The sequence below is a fragment of the Formica exsecta genome, unplaced genomic scaffold, assembly GCF_003651465.1.
Source record: "Formica exsecta isolate Colony F162 unplaced genomic scaffold, ASM365146v1 scaffold37, whole genome shotgun sequence".
NCBI lineage: Eukaryota > Metazoa > Arthropoda > Insecta > Hymenoptera > Formicidae > Formica > Formica exsecta.
The window spans coordinates 1,564,699-1,591,243 of NW_021850941.1; the positions used below are offsets into that span (position 1 = coordinate 1,564,699).

General features: G+C 32.4%; 1 protein-coding gene across 7 annotated transcripts in view; it reads right to left on the reverse strand.

Annotated features, from left to right (window-relative positions):
* Nucleotides 1-26,545, reverse strand: part of LOC115239303 (protein couch potato-like) — a 98,323-nt gene that overhangs the window by 34,221 nt on the left and 37,557 nt on the right. For 4 of the 7 annotated variants that reach the window (XM_029813770.1, XM_029813769.1, XM_029813768.1 and 1 more), the window contains 2 exons: nucleotides 9,597-9,674; nucleotides 4,019-4,072 (listed from right to left, as the gene is read on the reverse strand). In XM_029813770.1, coding sequence (XP_029669630.1) covers nucleotides 4,019-4,072; nucleotides 9,597-9,674 — 132 coding nt within the window. Of the gene's footprint in view, nucleotides 1-4,018; nucleotides 4,073-9,596; nucleotides 9,675-10,120; nucleotides 10,431-26,545 lie in introns of those variants that run through there. The other 3 variants (XM_029813767.1, XM_029813766.1, XM_029813773.1) reach the window with 3 other exon arrangements.

The following is a 26,545-nucleotide window of genomic DNA, read 5'->3' on the forward strand; positions in this document are numbered from 1 at the left end:
ATAAAAAAAATATATATTATTATTTTAAAAACATTTTTAATTTTTATACATTTTGCAGCAGAATAAAAAATAACGTGTAATAATCTATTGAACCAAATTATAGATTTTAATGTTAAAGAATCCATTGATTATTCATATTAAGTGTCATAATAGTTCCATGAAAAATCTGAAAATTCGTTTAGATTCTGAGCTTGAATCACTATCGCTGTTAAAAGTACAAATGTACCGCACTTTCACCCGGTGAATATATGTAATAAACGATTACAGTTCTCGCAAATGCGGCATGCACCGCACCGAACGACCCCTTTTTATTCTGCGGCGAATGCAATCCGTTTCCATCGATTCGAATATTAGATATAACCACACTGGTGCAAGCGTGTGACCTGACTCACTAGCGTGCATTACGCGAATTCGCGGAATTATTCTTATCGGGACACGGAATACCCAAACGTAATACGTAATCGTTTTGCCGCGTCGAGCAGTTTTTTATCAATACATGCATCGTGATATGATGTAGGTTAATGGTCATGCGTGCAAAACGCCCGACAGGGACGATCGATTCCCCCTGTATTTTCATTCTTTTTCTTTCTTTCTTTTTTTTTTTTTTTTTTTTTTTTTCTCACACAAAACCTTTCCGTTTTGTCAGGACACCAATACACTATCTCTTGATATACGAGCCGCGATAGTACAACACTTCCTCGTATCGGTTTTTCTTCTGGAACGCCAGAGTTCTTTGTGGCGTCGCCGTCGCCGCCGTCATTGCGGCGACAACTCGGGCCCGTATGTGCCACGGCCATGTAAATGTGCATGCAATTATGCACGTAACCCCAGAAGTAGGTATAGAGGCATTACCTTGCACACACAAGGTGCAACACCGTCACGTATAATCGAAAGGCTTGGGAATTTATGATAACGCCAACATCACGGGTTTTATAACGTCGCTTCTCGTTTAAAAGATTGCAATGTGTTTAAAGCTACATCGACGTGTGCCCCGAAATTTAATATGCTTTGGTTTATCTTGGAAAAGCGTTTTTTTTTTCACACAGAAAAGTCACCGATTCAAATATGATAAAGAAAACCTAAAATCGAACAGTATACTTGATATCGTAGGAGAATCATAATAAAATAAACTGTAAATAATATAATTAATAATTATTACACAAAATTATCGTTATAAAATTGTTAAGAAAAATGATAATTATTAATTTTATCGTCCAAAAGTTATTACATTGTCGCACTAAATGGATGTAATGAGAGAGATAAAAGGTTTCTTTAAAGACAAAGTAAATGTTGCGATATTACTTGTTAGATTGTCACAAATATAAATTAAAATCAAAGCTTTAAAAGAGAGTAATTTCACGATCTACAAGCTTTTTCATGTCAATCAATAGCAAACGTGAAAAAAATTTTCATTTAAAAACTGTACCTTTTTTCATTACAGGATCAATTTAATCTTACTAATTGTAAGCTGAAATTGAATCGAATTTTATACGTAAAACGGAAAAAATGCAATATTAATTGAAAAAAGAAATCTAGAGAAGATAAATTCTAACTTATAGAAGACTCTAACGCGTAGAGATAAATCATCATCACCGAGTTACAAAAGGCTTTGTATGGACTCTGCAGTGGCACATTGCGCTAGATAATAGAAGAATGCGAGACAACAAAAGCTTTTTCTAACAACAATTTGAACATCTTTTCAGCGCATTGCTGTTTTTTTGAGGAAAATTGTTCCTCCTTCCTACTTTTCGTTCCCAGCGCAACGATGACCGAAGGAAACAAATAGCAGAAAGGTTAGCCTGACCCGGTATCGATTCGTACAGTCAGTCGTACCCAACCGTGCCAGTGGCCAAGGAGGTTTAAGCATCATTCACACGAAAGCGATGCATCTCGACTGTATTTCTCTCGTCTGTTTTATTCGCATTCTGCTCGTATTATATCCAATTACATCATACTACTGCCATTACAAGCCACCGCTTGCGTTCCGCGCTGGTTACGAGGTCAAGCCGCGTATAGGAATGAAAACATGTTATTAACTACATTTTCCGTGTGATATTCCACAAATCATCCTAATAATCAATAACGAACTTAGATGGAGTTTATACGAGAGACAAAACAAGGCACTTGTAATTTTACAAGCTTTGAGTCTAAGAAAACATAGAATTTGAATTCTTTTTATTAATGTAAAAAAATAATATATCATATTAAGTGATATATATTTTAAAAATCTAAATCAATCTTTTTTGCTTCCTCATAGAGCTTTGTTTATCAATATTTTTAAATCTTCATAGATTTTTCCCAAGGATTGGTGAATTATTGAGTTAAGATTTAAGTGAATTAAAATTTAGATTTGACATATTTAAAGAAAAAGAAAATTGACATATTCGAGAATGTTGGAGAATCAGAGATTTTGTGATATGTTTAAATAAAATATATTCATAAAATTAAAGATTATTATATATGCAAGAATATATATATATAATCGATCAAGTTTTATATTGACCAGAGAATTTTCACAGCTTGCAAGATTGATAACTCAAAGAATCTATAACTGTCCGAGAATTTCCAGATCTTAAAATTCACCTATTTTGCAACTCACAAATTCTAAGTATAATTTCATATATACCTATATTTATATATAAACTACAAATTCTAAAATAAAATGAGATTTATTGCGCTTCCCAAAGTCTCCATAATTTGTTTTATCCGTAACTATAAAGAACATTAAAGATTGATAGGAAAACTCAAAGTTTTGTTATATTCACGATCAGTAGTGCCGCATATAATTTTTTTCAGCATTCGTTATTTAACATTCTTCGGGTGAAATGCGATTCTCTTGCGGTTGCTACAATCGTCAGGTTTTATTTTAGAAAGTCATTGCATGTATTGCGCGCGCGAAATGCAAGTAAAGACTGTGTAATGAAAAATAAATAAATATCAAAATAAAAAGAAAATGTTAAAATGTAGTTTATGGATTAGGGATTTTACGGCGTCAGTACACTCTCGCGTGTACAGTTCCAGCGTCGTCGCATAAATTAATGTTATCTCGGGGGATTATATTGGGTAGAGTAGAACGCGCGATGGCATTGCCGCATGATGAAATTTGATGTATTTTTTTCTGATTAAGTATGTTTAGGGTTCGTGACTCACATAATCAATGTGTGTGAACGCGCTTGAATAAATAAAAAACCTTCCAATATAAGCAACCGCCGTTTTTAATAATCATCGTGACATATTTCAAAGTGCAAGTTTAATTCACTAGAGTTCAACATTTATGTAACATTGCACAAGAAAGCACTGAAATATATTTATCATATTTATATCTTATACATAAAAAGTAATTAATTTAACTTTTGTTAATAATTTACAAAATTTTGTTAATAATTTACGAAATTTTGTAAGTTGTAATTTTTTAAGTATAAACTTTTTATAATCTTTAATCTTTCTAAAACAATTATTTTATTTAACTATAGAAAATTATGCGATTATCGTGTGCATAAGTAACGTTTAATGTATTATATGCATCTTATTGTTAGTACAAGCAAATCGATAAAGAATCGACAGGTATGAATAGCATTGTATAAAATCACATAAAATTTCCGTGTCCTGAAAATCCGATCAAAACTTGCGGTTTGGCTGACCAACTTTTTCCATTCGTTTTTCTCTTGAGAATATTCGTGCTAGAGAAAGAGAGAGAGAGAGAAAGAAAAAGAGAGAGAAAGAGTTTTCGCCAGTTTCACCACTACACGTAATTGATTTGGAGTTTTCTCGATATGTACATTTGATAGAAATTCGCTCAAGAAAGCCGAGATCTAATTTTATCTTTCCGTCTCAAGTGCATAAAAAATAGTGTACATTGACAGTATCGAGTTATTTCACATGCGAATCTATATATATATATATAATGCAATTTTATTTATGTTAAAAACTACCAATGCATTTGTCAGGACAGACATTGTAAAATATGAAAAACGTAATAATAATAAATGATATCGTCAATTAAGCGATAACAACTTACCGATGCTGTTTTCCCATTTTTACTCGTGACTTTTAATAGCGACCCTTCGTACCCCTAAAACACAAAAAATATTATGTTATTAAAATATATTTATGTTAAAATACACTATTTATGGTAAAAAATTATGATACAATAAAATAAAAATTTGCTATAAACTGTAAAATATATACGCTTTGCTTTTCATCTTTAAATGATAAAATTTAATACAAAAACTGATTGTGTTTTTTAAGAAATTTGATATAAGTAACTTAGTCCATTAAAAAAAAAAACTTCATTTTTCATCTTTATTAAAGATTTCTAGAAAATCAACTTTTAGCAGTTCTGAAATTTTGTAGCTGTGATATCGTTCTCATATTGTCATCAATTTGAATTCGATGACATGATATAAGCGTGATGTACATCTGTAATAATTACCACGCCATTAATCACAGATCCATATTTCATGCGTTGTATATCATCATGCCTACTCTTATCTTGCACAAACGAAATTGAGTTTCTAACGAACGTGGAATCGATATCACGCATACGCACAATTCACATATAGCGCACGAAAATTTGACGCGCGTGCGTTAGATTGTTACACATACATGGAGAATTGAGCAAGATGATCGTCATTATTTCAGATCATTATACCGTGTATGTATGTAAACAGGTGCGAGCAAATATTGCCTGGAGCTAAACACGCATTTATAATGTCGGAAATTACTAAAGCGAGAGAAATTATAATCATGTGTGAAGCAGTTCATTATAAAAAATCAACTGTGTGTAGATCTTGAATCTTTTTTTTTTATCCTTTTATAAATTATGCTTGCATAAAATATGGCAAGACTGATCGTAACATTGACAATTTAGAGATTTAGAGTTACTTATAGCGGAGATATCTATTAATTTTCAAAACATTCAAAAATTTTTTTAATCTTACAAAATATTATCTCTTTCTAATACTTATAAATAACTATGTACGAGAGAAATGTATTTTTTATTTTGAAAAATATACAAGAGACTTGGTTAAAATGTAATCATCAAAGATCCATTAGCGATAGAATTTACGAAGACTATTAAAAATAGCAAAGCATCGAGTGAAAAGTAGGGCACAACACATTTACATATTTTAAATATTTGATTTAAATTCTAAGATACTAGCAAATTTCTCGACCATCGCTTAAATTATTAAGTGACCCACTGCAAACATGCTTTACCCCGTTTCACGTTGATGCAAGAAAAGCCAATTATTAATCGTATATGTAAAAATGTTTTTAATTTACTGCGAACTAAATAAACCTCGTTACTGCGCTATCGAGAATCTTGCTTCGTATATTACCGTGAAAGATAAAAAAATCCTTATAGTGAAAACATTTCCTTTATTTTTATAATAGTAATGCAAGTGGAACGCACGAGATGAGCACTCAATTACATGCGAGCGCTGTAACTCGGTGCTCATTACCAGAGTAGCAAACTGTCAATAATCGCGCGATCATGATGGAAGTGCTAATTAACGAAGCTGCAATTAGAGAATGCCGTAAGTCTCGAAATGTCTATTCGGCATACCGCAAAATATTTTTCGAGTTTAAAATTGGATCCACGAGCAGACTGCAAAAATATACTCTACTATCTCCCGCGATTTATAGAAGTATCATGACGCGCCAATGAATTGTAGCTATGTAGTCATAAAAATGATCTAAATTGCATATCTTTTGTTTAGATTTAACTAAATTTCTATTTCTCTCCCTCTCTCTTTTTAAATTTCAAATAAAATATTCTTTAAAGATATAATGTTCAAAAAAAAATTTCTGTAACGACAAAACTTTAGAAATTTTAATTAATTAGAATTTTGTAAGAGTATGTTTGACAATAAGTATGTATAACAATTTATTAATTGAAAAACTTTAGATATTTAATTAGATCGATTAGTGTAATTCTTCATTAACAATTCACAGATAAATTAATGATAAATTTTTATTTTGCCTGACATATCTTGCATTAGTTTAGATGAATCGGTATGCAGAATTTCCCAGGTATCTGTTACAACATTCTTGGCAACCGCCAACATCTTAATCTCGCATCATTAATCAATCTCTCTTAACTAGAAAATATATCATATTACCACTTAAATATTAATATCAACGGAAACAAACATTTCTAACACTTCAAAATTTAATGTTGCGCAAATATATAAAATCTTAATTACACAGAACAGCGAAATTAATATCTGTCTTCAGGACAAATTATTAAATCAATCAATACTCTTTATATAATTTTTCCCATTGAAAACATATACATATAATTAATGCATATAATGTTATAAATTTTAGTATTAAATTATCATTCCACTTCTAAACATTTATCTTAAATCCGTCCAATGTATAACCATTTCCAGGTATTCATTTCCAACATTTTTGACGCTTAGCTCGGCGCCCTGCACATTATTAATTAACTTCTCTTAACTATGAAATATTGCAGTCATTAAAAAGCTGGTCTCCTGGGCGGAGCATAATCGAGTTTTCACCATTCATATGTTGTGCTTGCCCGATGAAATGTGCAAATAACCTCCGCTTTTCCGAAAGTTTCACAATGGCACGGCGACGAGCGACTAATCCGCTCGGTTCTTCTTCTTCCCTTCTCCCCCCCCCCCCCCTCCCCAAGACATGCTGAAAATTCATCGTAAATTCACGTGGGAAACGGATCGCGCGACGCATTATGCGCCATGTTTAACGTATATTGCGATATTTCAAAGACGATTAATAATCGGATTTACGGCGGCGCGAATCAAGAGATTCGTAAGCGAAAATAACGCGCGTCCGCACCTCTCAAGGTTTATTGTCCCGCGGTACGTCGCCAGTTATGGGTTGGCGTATCGATGCCAAGAGAATTGCGTTCTCTCTTAATACGAGAAGTCGCGGCAATTTGCGTATATAAGATAACCGCCATCAATATATCACTCCTACACCGATCACTCCGTCGCCGATGGAAAAACGGGTTTTCGCGTTCTAGACTGCGTCTAGTAATCCGATTGAACTCTTGGCGTTTTAATAATGTCCTTCTCTTTTGCATAATATCATGTATATATGCAATAATTTTCTGTTTGTTTGCAAAATGAAAAGTTCTATTTGTATTGTCACAAGTAAAAAAGCAAATAAATGAAAAGAATATGTCGTAATGGTATGAGAAATTATATATAAATAAATTATTATTTCTTGCTGTATTGTAAACAGAATGCATTAGAAGTTGTATCCAAAATTTTATTTATTAAAATTATTCGTAACAGAAAATAAATAGTGCACAACTATTATAAATGACTAAATGTGAAAATATGGTACATTAAGTTTTTCTCTGGGATATATGCAAATAATAAAATAATATTTTTCATTTAATTTTAAGTAAATTTTGACTTTGACAGAATTTTAATGGAAGTAATTAAATTTGGGAAAGTATTAAAAAGCATTAATGTAAAATTTACGATAAGAAAACTTTATCTTTAAATTCATCAAAAGGATTATAGAGTTAACGGAAATCGGTTTAAAATAGCAACAATGTTTAATGAAATAAATTTGCATAATAATATATATATACGGCGTTATATATCACAGTATTATGCATTACATACATTAGTAATTTTATTTTTTTTTAGTTTTTATTTATTTATTTTATTTTATTTTTTTCAATTTTTACATATTATCTCTATATTACTGTAATTGTGTCTTAAAATTATTATTAATTTATTAAGATGTTATTTATGTTAATTTAATATACATACATATGTATATGCATGTAATTTTATCGCATACATGTATAAAAACATTAAAATAATTTTTATTCGATATATAGAAGGCTCTTCAACAATACAATTACTATATATTACATTTCTCTGTATAAAATAATTATTTAAAGTGCCTTGAAAGATTGTTACGTAAAAATAAAAAGACGCTCTGACGTCTCTATGTATACTTTGTTCGCGGAGCTTACAGTACCGACAGAAATGTAAGCATACGCATGCCGCTAATCCTAATCCTTTTGAGCAAACTGCTCATGACAATATCATGAATATACAAAACAAGGACGAAGTAAAACGAGCGCAAAAAAGATGCGCCGCGTTGCGCCATCCTTTTCGCCAGCGAATAATGATACGCTCGAGAGAATCTCCCGCATTTAACTTTCGAGGGAGATTTCCAAATGGAGCGAGAACAATTTCCCCGTTTTCCGCCTGTCTTTCCTTCTGCCTGTCTTTCTTTAAATGACCGTGGTTTCTATCCTTTCTAATTGTTGTCGGCTTAAACTGCGATTGAATTTCGTTCTGGACGTATACGAATCATATTTAAATTTGCAGCGAAGTCTTCGAGAAATTTCGGCAGACTCGTTGTTAAAAAAATCATTTCAATAATTTTATTTAGTACGGTAATAAAAATTTTAAATAATGAGATATAAATGGAAAAAGAGTATTAATTTAGTAATTAAAATATTAGCAATTAGATATATGATGAACTTTATTTTTTATATAATTCCTAATATTTTTCTTTTCGTTTAGTATATTTTTTTATTTTTTTTTTACGCTTTTGAGTTTAGAGAATCAAAATATGAATGCAAAAATTATCACGGAAATTAAAAATAATGAACGTTTTTAGATTATAGGATACGAAGACCACATCAGATCTCATGTTATCGATTTTTCGTCTCCATTGATGGAGTTCGAAACGCAAACTCGTAATTGGCACCGACATAATTAACCCTCTAGACAAACCAACCTAGGATCCCAAGCCGTGCAAATATGACGTTATAGAGAAGTACCATCTCCCTCACGACGGGCGGTCGGCATAGACGAGCATGATTCATAAGGGGAATATTCCCCTTGTGAATACAGTTCGAACGCTTCAGTCATAACATTGCATTTCGCGCGATGCCGCGAGAATGTAGATGAATTTATTGAACCTCAATATAACGAATTAAACGCAACAGCGAAGCGCCAGGCGTGAGGTACGGAAATAATTGATACGAAAACGATAAAAGCAAAACATTCCTCAAATTGCGCATTTTCTAGAAAAAAAGATAATAAATATATAAAAATATAATCGATTATATGATATAATGTACATGTGTTTCTGAATCTCAATATCTTCGAATATTCAGATTTATACGTATAAATTTATGAAATGTAATATAGAATTAAATTAATTATAAAATATATAACTACGATTAAATAATTCAATTGCAAAATTAATTAAAAAATGTATTTTTATTAACAAATATAATATCGTATAGTAGTTTAGATTGTAAAAAGTCAAGACACATAAAATTCAAACGTTTAAATTTTTAAAATTGAAATATCAATTCGAATCTTTGAGCTCCATTTCCGACCGTCCCGTTTTTCAAATATTATGCGCTCGCGATAGAATATTAATGTGCTTTGAACTTTAAGTCTGTCAATGTCATTTACATTTACGGTTAGGTCCTCGCGTATCGGCATCGGAATATCTGGTTTCTCAAATCTTGAATCCTCGTGCTCTACCCTTTGATCTCAACATCGCAGTAACGCGTATATATATAAAATAAAGCGAATGGAGAAAGCAAATTTTCAGAGACTCACCTCGTACGCTCTGAAGAGTAGATAGAGCTCCCTCGGCTTGGTGTCCATCGGCAAGCCGCTCACGAACAAGGTGCGCACCTGAAACAGGAGAGAAAGAAAATGATAATTGAGTTAATTAACCTAATTGCGGATCTAAAAGGAAAGGAGAGCGGCCGAGAAAGAGAGAGAGAGAGAGAAAGAAGACGAACGAGGAGACGTATATCGGGATGACTCGGAGACAAGGAAGTCGACTTTCTCGATTTGACTCCTGCCCTCGTCTATCCGACAAATCGATGGCTAATTGCAGAATCAATGTAAGATACCTGGAGACTACAAGAAGTCGGTCCCCCTCATTCGTCTTCCTTTTTAATTTCGCCATTAATTTGGCAATTTACAGCGCCGAGCCCAATTAATTATGACTCAACCCTCGATAAGATCTTCGGAAGTGATTCCCGAAGATATTTCTCTTCCCTAATATCGATCATCCTTTCCGGCCATTCGTTAACATCGGCGTGTTTGAATTAATGCAATATTGTTTCGCTTACAACGGAGAATGCAAATCGACTTTCCGTCATTGGGAACAATGCAGCGAGAAAGGAGACTGATTCGACGTGGCTTTCGCTAGTAAAGTTCAACGCATTGATACGTAGATAATTGCTGAAGTCAAGTGTCCTCATTTCAGAAGAATGCTAATAGCTAATAATTCATCCATCATGTTGAAAGTATGCATATTTTTCATAGTATTAAAAAAATTAAGTGTAGCAATTGTGTGTGTTTATATAAATTCTAGTATTATTCTCAACGCTAATCAATTTTAAACTTTATATTCAATTCAAATCTATATGTAAAGCATTATCTATATAATAATATTAAATTATAATGTCAAATATTAATATTAAAATATGTTGAGATAATTAGACAAAATTTTTATGAAAAATGAATTTTTCAATAGAAAAGTATTACATTAAGTAATCTTCAAAAGAAAATCAATCGATATATTCAAGAAAACAAGTTTATTGTAAAAACGCACAAGTAGATCCTTCTTCTCTTCTTAATTATTGATCAATTTTATTTAAATATTCACGAATTAATAGCAGGTATAGCGTCTACTGTCACTAGCAAACTTTGTGCAATATTGATAAAAACTTGGTCGCGTGGAGATGCTAAAGCGTTAAAGCAAGACACGTAACCGCAACCGCGTCGCAGGTCGGATCGTCTACTAATGGATGAGACTAAGAGAGTAACCGGTAAAGTTTCGCTGGCCAAGTTACGTGAACGTCTTACATCGCAGGGCCTTAAGTAATTGCTGCGGCTACGTACATGCGCTCGTACAACATGCGCTGCGCATGCATCGCAAGGCGTAGAATATACGCAAGTAAGTGCGAGCGGTAAATGCGTCTCGCCACCTAACTTATAATGATCTCTAGAGCGGAGCATCAAATTGCCGCAATGAGGTTGCAGGAATTAATGAAGTTAAGAAACTCCGAGACGGTGATAAAAATATGGCGCACACGCGCGAATCTAATTACTGACAAGTCTCGGCCTGTTGTTCGTGTAAATTTTGTAAAAACGCCTTCGATTGACACGCTATCGATCAAACGACTTATTATAATAAAACCGCAAAAATTGGAATTGAATAAGACCATAACTAATCAGAATTATCATAAACTCGGATTACATGAAACTTAAGAAATAATAGAGATTAAAAATAATGCAAATTGAAATTGAGTTCAACACGTGTTTATCTTGGTGACTGTATACTTACATCATTCAAATGTGTGTATAAGATTCCTTAGGAAGAACAAAAAAAACTCCTTTACTTTGAAGAAGCTATCAATAGTTTCTCTTTTAACTCTTTCTGATTATAAATTAAACTCTGTAAACTGTACAAAACTTTGAATTATTGAGACGTTACTATACTTGTAGAGGTATCGAGCTGACCTGATTGAAAAGGAAGGAATGCAAGTTGATTGAAATAAGAAAGGAATGCACATTATTCTCTTTCATAACTAACTGATTAGATCGCAGAATAGATTTCCATATGCTCGCGCGAAGCTAAGACCAATCCGGTTAAAACAGTTTTTAAATACTTTAATAACAATTATGTAGAGAGAATGTAGTAAAATCTACGAAAGCAATATAATCGTTCCATACATACAAAAACATATTCCTTTATCGATAAATCAGATTGCGCCTACTGCGATCTCGGAAAAAATTTGCAGCGATAAAAATGCAAAAACAGATTTAGAAAAATTTAATCTATCTTGTTTTAAAAGTTTTACGAAACCAAAGATTTAAAAAATTTAACATTTTGAATATTTCAAATATATTATTCCAATTTTTATAAGCAACTTAATCAGCTTTATTATAATCTTGATAGACAATAATTAAATATGTACAATTATTCTAAATATAAGGTATATCTCCCGTTCACTCTTAATCGGCGTAATATTTTCAATTGAAACGATGACCTCTATACGTCATATTACGTATATTTCTTCTCTTGAACAACATAGCGAAATCGTATTACTGTTTCATGTGCTTATGAGTATATATTACTCGTTCGTTACGCTAATTAAACACAGCGCACATTAAAATCAGATCTTTATCTAAAAAATTGTCGGTTTCCTATTTTTCTTCCTCGCTTCTTTTCCGCATTGTAAATTTCGAGCGCATTCGCAATCTTAGCCGAGTTTTGTCAGGCGTAGCTTCTAAACGACAATAATTGATCATAGACAAGCGAAGTCCACTCCCAGCACGCTTGCAACTGACCGTGTCGCTAGTTCTCATTGTGTTTCATCTTTAAAACTATGCCGCGCCGCCACTTGCACATCCGCTGGCGACACTCCTCGTCCCATATTTGTGTTCCCCTTTTAGCGACCGTTGTATTTAGAAATAATTTTGTATACCAGCGCGCATATGCGCGATAAATATATAGTTTTCCCGTTTTTTTTTTTTTTTATTTTACTTTCTTTAGAAATTCTCTCTTTATATAAAACCATAAATTATAAATTAATAGATTCATTCTCAACAAGAGTTTCATTAAATGTAATATTTTTTCGCGATGTTTTAATTCAAATATGTGTCTTTAATATTTAAGTGTTAAAATTTCAACATAATAAATTCTAATTAATTCTAATTAAAATAAAGAATAGCTTTTTATCTTTACATTTGCCTGAAAGCTGATAAATTTCACTAGTGTTTTTTTTTTTTATTAATTTACTGTATATAGAAATTCTCTCTTTATATAAAACCATAAATTATAAATTAATAGATTCATTCTCAACAAGAGTTTCATTAAATGTAATATTTTTTCGCGATGTTTTAATTCAAATATGTGTCTTTAATATTTAAGTGTTAAAATTTCAACATAATAAATTCTAATTAATTCTAATTAAAATAAAGAATAGCTTTTTATCTTTACATTTGCCTGAAAGCTGATAAATTTCACTAGTTCCTCAATAATTCATAGCTGAAAAACTATTTAGATGTAAATTAATTTCTAGTATGATAAAAATAGTTTTAATGACAACAGATTAATCACATGCTTGGCTCATTTCAAGATCGCACGTGGCAGAAGGAAGACAGTGATTCGTTACCGTCCCCTCGTTAATTTCCGGCAGGAAGCATAGAGGACAGAAAAGGGGCAAGAGCATGCAAGAAAAAATATCTATATTCTTGAATTGATTTATTTCAGGCAACCATAGCTGTCATGTTAAATTGTCTCCTTAGTAATAAATCAAATAATTTTCTTATTTTAAATCAGTTAATACTATGAATAGCCTCTTTAAAATCTTTACATGTTATACGTAATAAGTAAAACGTCATATTTACGTTTCTGATTTTAAGTCAGTTAATATTATAAATAATCTTTACATCTTATACGCGGTAAATAAAATATCATATTCGCGTTTTAATAAATTATATTACCTTATATAAATCGTATGCAAAAATGTAAAAACTTCTTACAAATCATTGTAGATAAACATATTAGAATTACGACAAAAATTTGTATTACAAGTTTTGATTTCTTGTAAAATATCATCATATCATTCATCTATTTCAACACAAAAAACATCTATTTTACAATTATTTTTATAAATTTTATAATTATGTAATCTTTCTTTTTTAAAGAGTATAAGGATTAATTTCATTGAGACATTTAAAATTTTTTTTATTTTACTTCGCTTGTTGCATTTTTTGTTTTTACCGACGTAACAGTAAACTATTTGTTTTTTATATCGACGGTTGCCATTTTGATCCTGTTGGGAATTTAGAAAAAATATCAATTCGCGATAGTGTAAATTGAACATTGCTTCGAACGTGTTGTATTATTTATTACCATCCCGGTGAATGTACGCACATGCACGCGGGAGACCACCGTCTAGCTCTAAGCTCATTGCCTCTCGATAACGTGTTGGCAACGTTGGTCAAACGCAGTAGCTGCCGCGGGTTTGATTAATTTTGAATCAGAATTTACAGGTAATTCGAGAGCACGCCGAGAGGAATAATTTGTAAAACGCACACTTCGCCGGGTTTCCGAATGGGAACGCGCGGTTACAAACATATCTCTTTACAGACAGACGGAGCAAAGCCGCGCGTGAGATTTATTCAATTCAATAAAGTTCGATTGTGCACGTATAAACACAATCACGCTTACGTATGGGTATATTAATGCAGCCAGTACGCGAATGCGAATGTAAACGCTCGCAAGTGTCGGAAAACAGTAATGGAAGACTGTTGCGGAAAATAGTGATGAAATAAAATCCTGCACGCAGTTTTCCGATACAAATTATTTTACTTTTTTATACCGTCAACGTTGTCATTTTGAAAACAACAGGGAAATCATTAAAAAAAATATTTAATGCACTGCTTACAGCGGATCGAGAATGCAAAAATACTAAATCAAATTAACGCTAGCGAATAGCAAACGTTTTTCAGCTATATGCATCGTTTAAAAATGAGCTTTTTTTATGCGTAGATAGTATAAAAGAGAAAAATAATTTTGTGTATGAATAGCAAAAAATGTGGATATAATAAATAAAATATTTTAAAATTAACAAAATCTATCTTAACATTCTCTTAACACATTATTTATAAATAATTTAATAATTCTCTCATTACACAATCGCACACATGCATACAAACATATATTATTTAATTTTACGTGATAATTTCTTGATAATTTGATTAAATCAAGCATACTTAATCTAATTTAGCAACAGCAAGTATCTTTGCATTTTCTTATTCACTTTACCGCGCTTTACAAAAGAAGAATGCTTTGTCAAAGCGAGCGATACGACGAGGTCATATCTAACTACATTTAAATTGCATCGCGATGCGGAAAGCGCGTGCTGTACGACTTCACGCAATAAGAGAACGTCGCATTTGGAGCGCATCCGAGCAATTTCACGTTTCGGTCGCCAAACCGGCCGCAGTGATACGAGAATGTGAAAGAACAGAAATACGGCCGCTGTTTGCGGCCGCTTTTTCTGGCCGCGCGCTCGCGGATTTCCGCGACGCGCTCTCTCGATTCTGGCCGTGTGAAAAGTGAACGGTTCCGCGCAGCGTGTCTCTTTAATTTTTCACGGTTAGCACGATGACCACAGCGAGCTTTCGCGCCGCTGACAAGAGGGTCGCTAATTCGCTTTTCGCTAAAAGCCGACGAAAGCGAGAGAGGCAAAAAGCCGCTCACCACAATTGCGGTCAAAATAACGTAATACGAATTTTCGATAAGACAGGGATTAATCAATCTATGCATGGTACTTTTCTTTAAGAGATGTCATCTGGAAACAATTAAAGATCAGTTTTAAAAAGTGATCATAAACACGACAGATGTAAAATGTGTACTTTGTAAGATCAGATGTGTTGCAATATTATGTAAGAAATTTTTAGAATATTTTGTACATAATTACAACATATATTCTCTTAAATCGATATATATTATTTTAAGCAAATGATGCGATATTTACGGATAAACATTGAAGTCATTTCTATGAACAGAGTCCTGATAGAGTGCACATTTTAATTTTAATAAAAAAAGAGATGACAAGCTTAAAAAAGAGAAAACATATCTTTAAATAAAGAAAACATGTACTTGAAGGGTTATAACAATTTAGAAGCCCATCCAAGTTCCCGAAATCCCGCAAAAGCACATCTTAAATTTTATCTCTGGTTGTCCCTTTACGACCCCCTTTGGACAATTTTCTCCGCTCTAAATCTTTTGCCGCGGTCCCAACAAATTTATATTCCGGATGGTCGGGAAAAAGTATGTACACAGTAAATACACAAAAATTTGCCGAATTTCGTTTTAAAGTAGCGTACGCGAAAAAGAACATATCAATCGTAAAATATCGAGCAATTGAGACAGCGTTTCCATTTCCATAAAGATGAATCGGAAATCAACGCGACGAGTTGTCGCAGCGCCCGGCAATTAAATCATCTTCGTAATCGCAATTATATACGTTCGTGAATATTCACGTCGGCGCGTCAGCTGGCATATTCGCGCTCCTCGATCTAATCTTCTCGTAATTACGGCGGGTGGAATTTTCGAGCGCCGATCCGACCGAGGCGCGTCGACGAGCAAGGAGCGTGCTTCCGTTAACGTGGGACGAAATAAAATACCGGAGCTGGGGTTCGATGGGCACGAGCTCGTTTTCAGTGTATCTACTCTCTGCAGATACACACACACACACACACACACACACACAACAAATTTGCCGGTACACGCCAAACATAACTTGCATTATCGCCTTACAAACAACATATCCGATTTTATGATAATAGCGCGTCGCGCAGAGAATGCTTATCTATATTTGGATGCTATGCATTTTTAAGAGTTTTAATGCCAAATTTTTTAAATATAAAAAACTCTCTTAAATATAAAAGAAAATAATATTTTACAATTTCTATTACTAATAAAATATGTCTGCACAAAACAATCCAATCTTTTTAAATAAAGAAATGTGTGCGATATATGTAATTAATGTTATAGTTAGTATCTGAGTATTAAATATGGTAGAAATTTAATGCTCGAATTTTATTACATTAAATTTTATTTGAAAATTAATAATTTTTAATTATATTAGTCTTTAATTATATATTAGTTTTTATTATATTATCTCATTGTTTCACATAACTAAAGCTTTAGATTCTAAAATGGAAATCCTGTGTAAAAATGCATTCTGCTAATTAATTAACTTTTTAATTTAATTCTCACGACGTTCGTAAAAAAAACAGAATATAATAAATGTTTCCGTTATGATAAAAAGATGCACTGGATTGAAACGCTGGAAGCGTCATTTCGTCATTTTTCACACGTTGCTTCTATCTTTATTCGTGCCAGAATTTTTGACAATGTATATGAGGTATAATTAATAATAGATCAAAGGCAAGCTATATCTTCAAGCAGCCTTTAAATATAGTCTTGCGTAGGGGTGCATCGCTGTCGCAGCGATAATATTTAAATAACACCAATAATAGTAATCACATTACATAAACCGAGCTATCAAATGTTCCTTCAATTACGGATTTTATAAACAATATAAATCTAAATTTTTTTTTATTTTTTTAAGAATTCAATTTTTATTTAATTTTCAACAACTCTTATCTTTACAAAAATTTTTATTTCGGAAATTTCTACATTATCAGATATGTCTATATAGAGTTTATTTGTGCGAAATATATTATACATAATAAAAATTGATCCCTTTTATGTGCTAAATATATTTAAACTCAAAGCTTATCTCATCGGTCCAAAAATATCGAAGAAAATCGATAACTACGCGCAAGATGAGTATATGAGATATCTACCAATGTAACTCAAATGATATAATACCGGTTATTAAATTGCGATGATATGACTATGAGAATAATAAAACACACTATTAATTATTATCCTTTACACTCGATCACTGCCATTATCCTTTCCGGGAAGAAACTTGAAGTGCAAGTAAGTGATAAGCACGGTGTAATTAATAATAGGACGTTAGAGGCGACGTGCTATTTTTGCGCGTTCGCTGAGTTTTCGTCGCTGATATTACACGCGTCGTACGGAAGAAAACGCCTGCGGCGTTCGGATCTCTCACAAGCCAAGAAGGCACTCGTTGCGTCCCCTACGATCGAGTGTCACGCGTGTATACGAGTGGCGTCCGTAACAAAAGAGCGGAATTAATCGGGAATCTCGGACACGCACGTGTTGGATCTTTCGTCGTGGCGCGTTACGTGCCAATTCGCTCTTGCGCTAAATCACAGTTTCGGTTAGTCACAAGACCGCACTTGCGTGCAGCAATACAGAGTGTTTATTTTGCAAGATGTCCCTCATGTTTGTCGGAAGTGACTCCTTAACGAAAATCGTTTTACGAGATAAACATCTTCGTGAAACTAGAAGCGTGACAGATTATTCATGCCAGTTCCCGGATGTCAGAGTTATTTTATTCGCAAGTTGAATAATATTATAACGAACAATTTAAAATAATTTATGATAAATTCGCTTATTAAGTTTATATATTATCATCTTTTATGAATTTTTTATTAAATTTGACTTGATTTTATTATTAATACAATCTTGCCGGCTGCTTTAGAAACTATTCTAAAAAGTCTTTTTATAGCTCGTACGTATTGTTCGCATGTGCAACCAGCTATAATTAAGACCACCATTACAACTGCAAAGCAAGGCTAACTATGATAAATGGGATACTAGGACAATTTATGACAATTCATTAACTTACAACAATTTATAAAGGGATAAAGATTGTTATTTCTTGTTTGTCCTTCTCATAAATATGATTACTTTTTTATAAATAAAAATTTCTTAGTTTTCAATATAGGATTTTATAATAATAAGCTTCAAATTTTCTATTAAAAGTAAATCCATTTAAAATTAAACTGATAATAATGTAATATTGCATCATTGCGAATCAAAATTGATTAATGTTGTATGTATATATAATCTACTTTTTTTATTTCTTAATTAGGATATTTTTAGAAATTATTATTGTTTTGTAATTAAAAAATAAATAATATATCTTAATTCTATATTTAAATTATGCCATGTTATAAGCACAATACAGTTCCCTTTATTGAGTTTATTCTTAATATTTGTTGAGATACGCATACCATATTCTATTTCATAAATATAATCTATTTTAATGGTTTTTAACTAACATAACTGCCGCAGACATTGTTTCTTGAGTTTGCTCTATTTTTGATTCTGTATACAAAGATATTTCCTTACATTGCTAATAAACTCAATTTCTGGTTATCTCCCATTCATATTTGCTTTTGTTCTTCTTATTCTTTTAAACTGTAGCACTAATTTTGTTCGGCGCACTTTTTTTTTCTTTCTTTTCCTTTGTTTTTTAAACGCGAAATGCACTTTCCCTATTCATATACAAATCTAATCGAATTGTTATAAGTTTGCAAATAATTTACACAATTATTTATTTTATTTGAAAAGCATTTGTCTCTTCATATGTGTGTATGTGTGTGCATGTAAGTTTATATATTCTTCCCCTTTCGTGAGAAGATACATATGTGCATGTATTGACATATGTATTGACACAAGTATTAACATATTCGACTACTATTATTTCTTCGTACATTTTTTTATCTATCATTAAAAAAAACTTGCTCTACGTTTATGATAATATCATCTATATAGATCTGCGAACGAAAGAAACTACACTCGGTACACCAGGAACACCGTGTACGTTTGAGTGACTCGAGTTCCCGGCGATGCAAATACCGGAAGCAACGGGGTTGCATTAATATATCCCCGCAGTAGCAGCGTGGAAAGTAAGAGTAGAGCGATCAGCAAACCGGTGTACGAACGCCGCAGCGCAGCGAAATGAATGTGAGGATCGCACACATGGCGCACATTACAATTGGTTTGACCTCGCACGCTTTCATTATTGATGCCGCGGCTCTTCGCTACATTGTGACAGGAGACGCTATATCGCGCGAGAACCAATGTGAAAACAGTTCTGCTACCTTTTGTGAAACGTCTCCCTTGCGACTTCTACGAAGTGCGGGAAATTGTGGCAAGGTGGCCGATCGTCGCATGACATTTCTCAATGTGCAAGATGCAGATCGCACGCTCCTTTTTTATTCGACCATGAAGTAGCCGCAAAAACTACTGCGGAATAAAACGTTAATATTGAAATATATATCGAAAATCCATTACCTAAGGTTTACGAGTTCAATGTGTAGAGATTTTATGATATTTAGAATTTCGGAGTCCTGTATTCTTCTTCTCTGTCTCTCTCTCTGTCTCTCTCTCTCTCTCTCTCTCTCTCCCTCTCTCTCTCTCTCTCTCTCTCTCTCTCTCTCTTTCTGTATTTCTTTTATTTTTATATTGTCGTGTTTAGAAAACAAAAGATTAAAAAATATTGACACACACACACAAATACAGTATCACAATAATATTTTGTAAACTTTTTTTCAGAGATATTATAAAAAAACGAACATTCAAATTTGCATACATTCCCGAAAAGATTACAGGTGATCGCACAACTGATTTAATTTTTTACAACTACCGGATAGATAATATGTTAATAATTGCGGTACAAAATACTTTTATAGAGTTGTAGATCAAAAGTAATAGGGATACATGCCCATTGTTATTTTATTAACCGTATGATGGTGTGACTGAAGGGAATGTCATCCCCTGACATATTGCAGACCAGAATAAAATAGCTTCCCTAGTAAAAGATAGAGGGGCATAAAGATAATTATGCGACATTTCAGAAAGCCAAACGGCTTTTCCCGGCTTTCAATTTTCGTAATGTGATAGCGTTTAACCTACTCTTTTGATTAAATATTATAATATTATAAATATCGTGCATAGAACTATATATATAATCTGCGCAAAATAAATAAAATATCGAGTTAATGTGATTTTAACGACCTAATTGCAATCGAATGAAAGATTAAGAACGATGATATCGCGATCACCCGATAATGATATTTCTAATATATATTCGTTCTAATATATAAATATATATTTCCACTTATTTATTCAACGAATATTAATTTTCACCGATATTTTTCCGATAATGTTTCCAATAATGATAAATATTATTTTCGCGCTTATTATATCAAATTAATAGACACGTAAAACATTGATGTATTGATGGTTCCAACCCAGATAAATTATATATAAATATGTCTAACAATAAGGTTCATCATTTCTAAGGTTTTACTGTTTGACATTATATGTTTTTTATGCATTCTATGCTCTCTAAATATATGTTTCAACTTATACAGATTGTATAAATTATAATTAATTTTAATTAATTTTGTAGCAATTTTTTTAACAAAAATTACGAGATATTAACAGAATTTAAATTATAAGCGACTGAAAATAAATGGAAGTCCATAAATTCATCATTAGAGGGAAAAAAGAAAAAAAAGAAGCGGAAATAGATAATACAATTTAATTTTATATTAAAGATAGATTTGCATTTAATATGTAATCTATTTTTTAGAAAGAACTAATATCGAAAATTAAAAAGATATACCAGAAAGATGTAAAAAAATATTCCATAAATTTTTTCTGAAGAAAAACTTAATTTTGTATCAAAGAATCCATAGATAAAAAAATCATAGATATCGATTCCGTATACCAATCGATAACGTGAGAGATCTATAGTTTATACATGCAGTTTACTATGCAGGTATGTTTGTTAGTTTGTCATTTTCTAATACAAATAAAAGAAATTGCTATATTGCAAAAAATCATCAATAATATGACGGAATATTAATTAATTATATATAATATAATTAATTAAAAATTTGTGTATTAATTATATATCATATAATAAATTAAAAATTTGTGTTTTATCTATCTCATTATTCCAAAGGCTTTAAAAATTTACACGCGAATTCACAAATTAACACGATATATCATTAACTTTGCGCTTGGAAGAAAACATTTTATTCAATTTGTATTCGCATTTACACATACACATGGCGCGTGCATTCGTAGTAATAGCGCCATTCATTATTAACAACACGATCGGTCGACTGAAAGGAAGTTATCCCACCGTCGGGTCAAGAGAAAAAAGTTCGCGGTGAACGTTTTGCCGATATAAGAAATTCTAAGGTAAAGCGCGGGCGCGAGAGACTTTAGAGCTCAGGCCTGGCCTGAGGCCATTGCTAGTATATAGTCGAGGTCAAGAGATAAAAGAGAGGCAAATAGATAGAAGAGAAGGACGTGCTGAAAAGAGAAAGAGGATGTTTGAGAAAGAAAGGAAAGGCAAATAGAGAAATAGAAAGAAAAAGAAATGCTAAAAGAAGAGAGAAAGGATACTAGTGAGAAACAGAGTGCATGAGAGAAAGATGGATATGTACAAAGAAATGAGAAAAAAAATGAAAAAAACATACATATGCAGGAGGAATAGAATTAAAAGAAGAGAAAAAGAAGAGCAAATTAAAGAAAGAGAAAATAAAAGACAGAAGTAATATGAAACGGAATAAACTAAAATGCAGAGAAAAGAAAAAAAAATAGTAATATATGTGATTGATCAAACGGAAGGAACGATCGAGAAAAGAAAATTGTGACGCAAAGAAGATGCCGTGAATAGAAGACAACAGTTGAGTAGAGATGAACAGATAAAGAAAAAAGAAAGAAAATGAACAAAAGAGAACATGGAGAAGGGATGGAAAAGGAAACGCTCACTGCGGAAGGGAATGCAATGGAGCGAAAGGGAGAAGTCACTATGTTCTATCAAGAGGGACGAAAGAGCCGCAAAAAGATGAAAGAGTTGCAGGAGAAGCAACAAGATAAGGACAGACTCGAAAGAAGTAGAAAAAGACCGGAAGATCGATAGATAGAAAGAGACAGAGAGAATGAGGAAGAAATAAAAGATCAAGAGGGAAAGCAAGGCACATACACGGTGTTCGAGAATGTACACGACAATTTTCATCTAGAAATCATTATCATATTTAATTCAATTTTTTCTTAGCAAAAATCTAAAAAAAAAACATTTCCCTTTTTTCTGCGTACTGTCTTAATTTCTGTTATTAAATATCTTGATAAGTAGAGTTCAAATTAAAATTTGCTAAAATAAAGTCCATTTAAAATTAAATAATGAATGGAATTTTAAATTTTAATTCGCGTAATAAATAATTTATATCTCGTAAATCAATTATATCTAATTGAAAAACTATCAATATCGTGATAAATATACTTGAATAAAATTGGACTTCATATCTAGCTCAAAAAAATTATAAGCATATCCCGTAAGAGGTTGATTTCAAGCATCCTGTACATATACGTACGAGCGGTGAAGAGGCGAGCGGGAAGAATTCGAGGGTGTTGAGGGTAAGAAGGCGGGAGGGGCAGGGACCGAACTGAGGTCGAGCTGGCGACGCTGTGTCTGTCTCGACGTTTAAGAACGAGGGAAGCCGGCGCAACGGGGCCGATCACTTATTCATGCGCTCCGAAATGATTCCAGCCTTGTAACCGGCCGGTGCAGTGTATGGCGCGAGTCGCACTTACACACGGCTTTGAATTAAAACGTCAGCCTGCCATTCTTGCGGTGCGCCGCCTTTCACCGACCGAGATTTGCGCGACCGACATTATACGAAGCGAAACCCGCGAGCGCGAAATGCACGTATCTTCCGATGGCACTTCCGGACACACAAATTCTTGAATCTGTGAAATTACAGATTGTTTGAAGATCTCATTGTTAAAATTAAAAGAGATTTAATGTTTTCCGATAGAAACAAAATGAAAGTTTCTATTTGCATCACAATATATTTCCGAATGAGTATCTCTATTTTAATAAATATAATTTTAGTTAAAGAACGATGACAGATTCTGACGAGCGTTTCGGGATCGAGCGTTCTATGCGTAAAAATATATGTAAATAAATATATAATTTTAGACTAACAATGAAAAGACATTTTAAGCTTCTTTCTTGTTCTGAGATCTTCATAAGGAAATAAATATTTGTAATAATATCAAAAGATGTTTTACGTTAATATAAATTTTCGATCTGCTTTATATATAAGATAGAAAATAATTGTAATAATAAATTAAGATAGCTGAGTTATAAATCTGAGGATAAATAGATACATAGATTTTCTTAAGCAAAGTGTGAGAAGTCATTTGGATTTATAAAGTTAAAAAAAGAGAAAGAAAGAGAATTCTATAGATTTATAATTGAAAATTGTAACCACATAAATACACTACATGCTTGGATTTAGAGAAATAAAACTTACAGAGGATATATTCGTTTAACTACGAAATACAATGAAAGTTTGTATCTAAGTATCACGCTTGAGAAAAAGCTTCTTGGTGTTGTTATTGCTCGCCCACAAGATTGCCTCAACTTTTTTCATTAATTCGCAGTGTATCGTTCGTTAAGAAAATCTCCAACAAAGTAGAAGCGTGGGTTAATTAAGAGTGAAGCGCGAAGTCAAGCATCAAAAAGATGTTTACATTCTCAGGAGTTAATTCGCGAATCTCTCAAACGAATAATTTGCATAAAGATGAATTACTATCAGCTATTTTACGCCATTTATACCGTAATAAAATTTCTTCAAAACCTAATAATATTAATATTTTACAATTAGGCGAATATTTATTATTATCAAATTTATTGATAGTAAAACTGTGAAAAATATTATATAAAATATAAAAATGAAATAATTAAATCTGAAATTAAAAAACTTAGCATGTTAAATTAATTATCAACGACTTGATACATTCTGTGCAAATTTTGATTTTTCATTATGCAACATTTATCTGTCTAATATAATATATATTAAAAATGACTCTTAAATTTAAGATAATCACATTAATAGTTCTCATAAACAAAACCAAGTCTATATATTTGAGATGCATCATACAATCATTTAATGATAACTTCTTTTTTTTTCTCGCAACAGTCTCACGGTTCATATATTCGGCGTAATATTTCACGGAACATTGTTCCGTGTAACATCGTCCTATGGGAGTTTCCCCTCAGAATTTAGTGGGAGTTATATTTGAAAACGAGTGTGTGCGCCTGTATCCGAGCAGTCGTTAACAATACGCGCTCATACATGTACTCATACCGCTGGCACATATTTATACTCGTACTTCATCGTGCGCTTTTAATCCGGCGCGAGTATCGCGCATTTTAATTCAAAATCGCGCAAGAAAAACGCGCTATTTATGACGTTACCGCGTTACCGCATTAAGTTATCCCGCGCGGACGCTCATATTTCTGCGAAGGATTTTTCATCCCCACGCGCAAATCGCGCTCAGGACCCGCATCAATCAACTCGTCTCGAATCGTTTAATTTAGACACGCTTAAAAGCCCTTAACCTGCCCAAACGAGATTTTAATATACGGCCCCGCGAGAGAACGTAAAAGATTTATGACTAGCAGACCACCCTTCCAAATCATAAAACAGCAATGTGTTGAAACGCACTTTTTTAATATGATTTGAGACATAAATGATTACCTAAGTAAAATTGACGTGTATTGTATGTCATGTTCTCGAGAATTAAATTTAAGAATCTCTTCATGTGAGAAAATTATGATAATATAGAGGATAATATGACAAGAGAGAGAGAGAGAGAGAGAGAGAGAGAGAGTAAAATTGCATAATATGATATAGTATAATATGACAAGTAAAACTGCATAATTATTTATTTATATACAGATATGTATAATTAAATTTTTAAAAAACATAGTTAAAAGAAAATATTAATTTAAAAAAAAACTATTCAAAATAAATTTTTTATTGATTAATATTATCAATTCTCAAAGATGCACAAAAATATAAAAATTATGAATTAAGAAATAAGAAAATCAAAAATATTAAACACTTATTAAAACTTAAGAGAATAATGATATATCCGAATTGATAAATATAACTTGACATAAAAATTTTTCGGTTTTTTTTCATGTAATTGCATTTTAGCAGAGACTCATTGTCAGTGTAATTCTCGATTATATTTTGTTTCAGTTAAACGCGAGTTATAATTCCACGTATTTTATAGAGTGCAATATGATTTATGATGCCATCTTAACGTTGGCAATTAAGGGCAAATGTTTCGATTTTGCACAAGGCTTTCGAAACGATGTCAATGCGCGTTTTGTTCATACAGCTGGTAAGCGCCGGTAGAGAGTACGAGAGATTGTGAATGGCGTAATTGTATAAATATCTGATTAAACATTATATTAGCGAGCAGTATATTCGCCTAACCCGCTGTGCGAATTACAGGATTCAAAGCGGCATTATTGTTTGGCGTAAGCTCGGCATCAGCCATAATTACCGACGCAGTGGGTGATTAATCATCGACTGGTCTACTGCACTATTAAGGAGACGCCATTGCGGAAGTCACTGGCTACATCATGTCGATTCTCGTTTCCTCGCGCGAATTTCCGATACTTATTAATCCTTCTCAGCTATTAATCACCTCGATTATATTATGCGCATTTTTCCAAGAAAGAACAACAAATAATTAAGATAAAACGTATGTGTATCAAAATTTTTGTTTAATATACAGGGTGCGGCATTTATAGTGACGCGGGCATATTTTTCGAAAACGAAATGAGATATCAAAAAATGTTTCAGACAAAAGTTGCATGGTTTCGAGGGGGCCACATGATAAAAATATGGATTTGACCTGAAGTAGTCTTTTCAAGGTGAGGTCAATGTGGTCGATGTTTTCTTAAATGGAACCCCCCATTTTTTATTACATATTCTTGTAGCTTACCTCGAGAGCTTTCGAAAACACTATAATAAAGTATTTTTTCATTAAGTACTTTTTGAGTTATTTTATATTTTAATCTGACATATTTTGATATAAAAAATAAAATATCTCGTAAAATATTTAGTTTTCGATAATCTTACCGTAATACTTTTATGTACAGAATAATGAGACAAATCAATTAGTATAAAAAAAATAATTGTTTTTAAGAAAAAGTACGTAATTATTTACAATGTATTTTTTAAAACAATTATTTGTT